This window comes from Neodiprion virginianus, chromosome 3, assembly GCF_021901495.1.
Source record: "Neodiprion virginianus isolate iyNeoVirg1 chromosome 3, iyNeoVirg1.1, whole genome shotgun sequence".
NCBI lineage: Eukaryota > Metazoa > Arthropoda > Insecta > Hymenoptera > Diprionidae > Neodiprion > Neodiprion virginianus.
The window spans coordinates 21,300,005-21,303,345 of record NC_060879.1 but is presented as its reverse complement, the minus strand read 5'-3'; the positions used below and the strand labels follow the sequence as shown (position 1 = coordinate 21,303,345).

The following is a 3,341-nucleotide window of genomic DNA, read 5'->3' as shown; positions in this document are numbered from 1 at the left end:
ACTCCCACTCCTGATTCCATTTTTACTTCTACTCCTGAGTCTACCCCTACTCCTACCCCTGATCCCACTCCTGATCCTACTTCTACTCCTGATCCTTCTCCTATTCCTGCTCCTACTCCTGATTCTATTTCTACTCCTACTTTTGACCCTACTTCTCCTACTCCTACTCTATTCAATACATCAGAATGATATACTCACAGTGCACGAATCCTCGTCATCCTCGTCCACCTTGTTCTCCTTGTCTTCCTGGTCCTCCTCCTTGTCCACCTCCGACCACCTCCAGCCACAGCCAACCACTTCCAACAACCACCGATGACCACCTCGGGTTATACCTGGAATAGTAATCAGTCTTCTCAGTACAAGAACTCATCAAAAATATGTGCAAGTATTATTATAATTATTCAATTAATCAATATTGTAATAAGTTCCAGTAGCGCACTCATACCTACCGAATTTGTGCTTGCGCGAATAATGAATTGAAATAATTTATTGTGTACATGACAAGTTTGAAAAAGTTTAGATACAATGTAATTACAATTGCTATTAAATATTATAAAAATATTGAACTCACCGAGCTCAAATCTTCGTCCTCCTCGTCCTCGTCCTCCTCCTCGTCCACGTCCGACCACCTCCAACCGCCGCCAACCAACTTCAACGATCACCGCTTCCCACCTCGGGTTATACCTTGAATAGTAATAAATATTTTCAGTATTAGACCACATCAACAATATTATGTAAGGATGAATATGAATAATTGATTAATAACAAAATAAATTATATCGGCGCATTTATAGCTACTGAATTTGTGCTTGCGAGAAAAATGAATTGAAATGATTGATTGTAAACATGACAACTTTGAAAAATTTTATATACAATATAATTACAATTGCCATTGAATATCATAAAAATGTTATACTCACCACGCACAAAACCTCGTCATTCTCCTTCTTGTCCCGCTCGATCACCCGCAAGCACCTCCAACTACCGCCGACCACCTCCAACGACCCCCGACCACCTCCAACGGCCACCGCTATCCACTTCGAGTCATGTCTTGAATGCAAAGAAATATTTTTAGTATTAGAACACATCAAAAATATTGTGTATGGATTAATATAATTTTTTTATCAACAGATTTCACCAAGAAGATTATGAGAAAATTGTCAAAATTAATAGAACTTTTATTAGCGCATCAAGAGCTACTGAAATTTGGCTTGCGTGAAAAATGAAATGAAATAATTCATTGTAAAAATGACAAGCTTAAACAAATTTAGATAAAATATAATTACAAGTGCCGTTAAATATTATAAAAATGTTATACTCACCGTGCAGAAATCCTCGTCCTTCTCGTCCACCTTGTTCTCCTCGTCTCCCTCGTTTTCCTCCTCCTCGTCCACCTCGACCACCCGCAATTCCCTCTGACCACCTTGGATTATACCTCGAACACTGATAAATATTTTCAGCATTAGAACACATCAAAAATATTGTGTAAGGATCAATATTATTTTTTTTTCTGAGTCATTCCACCAAGATTACGACAAAATTATAAATAATTATCGAAATTTTAAAACTGCATTGATAGCTACTGAAATTGGGTTTGGGCGAGAAATGAATTGAAATAATGTACTGTGATCGTGACAATTTTAAAAAAATTTAGACAAAATATAATTACAATTGCCATGAAATATTATAAAAATGGCATACTCACCGTGCACAAATCCTCGTCCTCCTAGTCCACCTCATCCCCCGAGAGTCGAGCTTCAGCGGGCAGCGGATTTGTAGTGGAAAACCTACATAGCGCTTGTCCCTGAAGTCGAGTTTCATCAGGTAACTGACCAGGAGCGCAGGAACCACGTATCGCTTGTCCTGGATCTCGAGCTTCACCAGGTAGCGTACCTGGAGCGTAGAAACTACGGAGCGTTTATCCCTGAAGCCGAGTTTCACCAGGTCACAGACCTGGAGCGCAGGAACCACGGAGCGCTTGTCCTGGAACTCAAGTTGCACCAGGAAATGAACCTGGATAGTAGAAACTACGGATCGCTTGTCTTGGAAGTCGAGTTTCACGAGGTAGGACACCCGGAGTGCAGAAACTACGGAACTTTTGTCCTGGAACTCGAGTTTCATCAGGTGGTACACCTCGAGCGCAGAAACTACGGAGCGCTCGTCCTCGAACTCGAGTTCTACCAGGTAGCGGACCTGGCGCGCAAAAACTACGCAGCGCTTGTCCCTGAAGTCAAGTTCTACCAGGTAGCCGACCTGGAACGCACAAACTACGAGCGCTAGTCCCTGAAGTCGAATTTCAACAGGTAGCGGACATGGAGCGCAGGTACCGCGGAGCGCTTGTCCTGGAACTCGAGTGGCACCAGGAAACGGACCTGGAGCGCAGAAACCACCGAGCGCTTGTCTTGGAAGTCGAGTTTGACCAGGTAGCCGACCCAGAGCGCAGGATCCAGGAGACAGAGAACCCGGTACTCGAAATCTGCTGAGCGCAATTCTCATACGTCCGCTCTACTGCGCGGTTGTTTCCAGACTGAGGAATTCGGCTAGCTGATTTTCGATCGATGACGTCGAGAAAAAAAAATTTTGGGTGACGTCACTTTCTGATCATCCCAACATGCATACTTTGGTTTCGAACTTCAGTACTGTGTATGATGTATGTTGTATAACGAATGGTTCATGATGTATGATGTATGATGTATGGTGTTTGATGTATGATGATATGAGATGATCTATACTGATTTCAGTTTACACATTTTAGACAAGCAATACGCACTTCATTTCTTCTGCTAATTTTAGACTCAAGCGGCTAGGCTCTTTGATGGTCAGCCTTCGACCAAAGATATATTCTTCAATTAACGGGTCAGCTAATAACGCCGCCGTTCTGTAACAGTTGGATGATAGAATCTTTTGCTCGTGCCTTTCAAATGTGTGTTCAAATACACTCGAAACTTGAACAAGCTCCGTTCCATCTCTTCCTATCAACAACAAAAATCGCTGAGAATCACCTTTTTAGGTATTCAAATTAGGACACTGTATTAAATACTGTCTTATATACGGAGGATTCATTTCATCATCAAAATCAGCGCATCCGAGATGCATTACAGTTATTCTGAATTCTTCTCCGTACGAACACTTTTCGAAAACAATTCTGCTTTTCTACCCAACGTAGATACTTCACTTGCGACTAGCTAAAACAGTGTTTCGATTCTGTGCCTACGAAAGCTCAATATTGATACACCAAATGAAAAGTAGTTGGAATTATGAATAACAATGTTATGGAATACACCGAGCGCGTGTCGAATGGAATCTCATTTCGAAATGAATAAGTCTTTTATTCGGATATT

General features: G+C 41.6%; 1 protein-coding gene across 1 annotated transcript; it reads right to left on the bottom strand.

Moving 5' to 3' along the window:
* Nucleotides 1-290: 290 nt before the first annotated feature.
* On the bottom strand, nucleotides 291-2,496 carry LOC124299612 (uncharacterized). The gene is made up of 4 exons (XM_046752878.1): nucleotides 1,706-2,496; nucleotides 1,323-1,443; nucleotides 572-684; nucleotides 291-332 (listed from the first exon to the last, which is right to left on the bottom strand). Exons 1-3 carry the CDS (start codon nucleotides 2,494-2,496, stop codon nucleotides 679-681), a joined length of 918 nt encoding a protein of 305 aa, XP_046608834.1. The 3' UTR covers nucleotides 291-332; nucleotides 572-678.
* Between the last annotated feature and the right edge of the window lie 845 nt (nucleotides 2,497-3,341).

What these genes read in the sequence shown, in the direction of transcription:
- LOC124299612 (XM_046752878.1), bottom strand. Translation starts at nt 2,496, where the DNA reads ATGAGAATTGCGCTCAGCAGATTTCGAGTACCGGGTTCTCTGTCTCCT. An exon ending in AGGACGAGGATTTGTGCACG is followed by an intron (nt 1,444 to 1,705) that starts GTGAGTATGCCA and finishes AATATTTATCAG; the next exon opens with TGTTCGAGGTATAATCCAAG.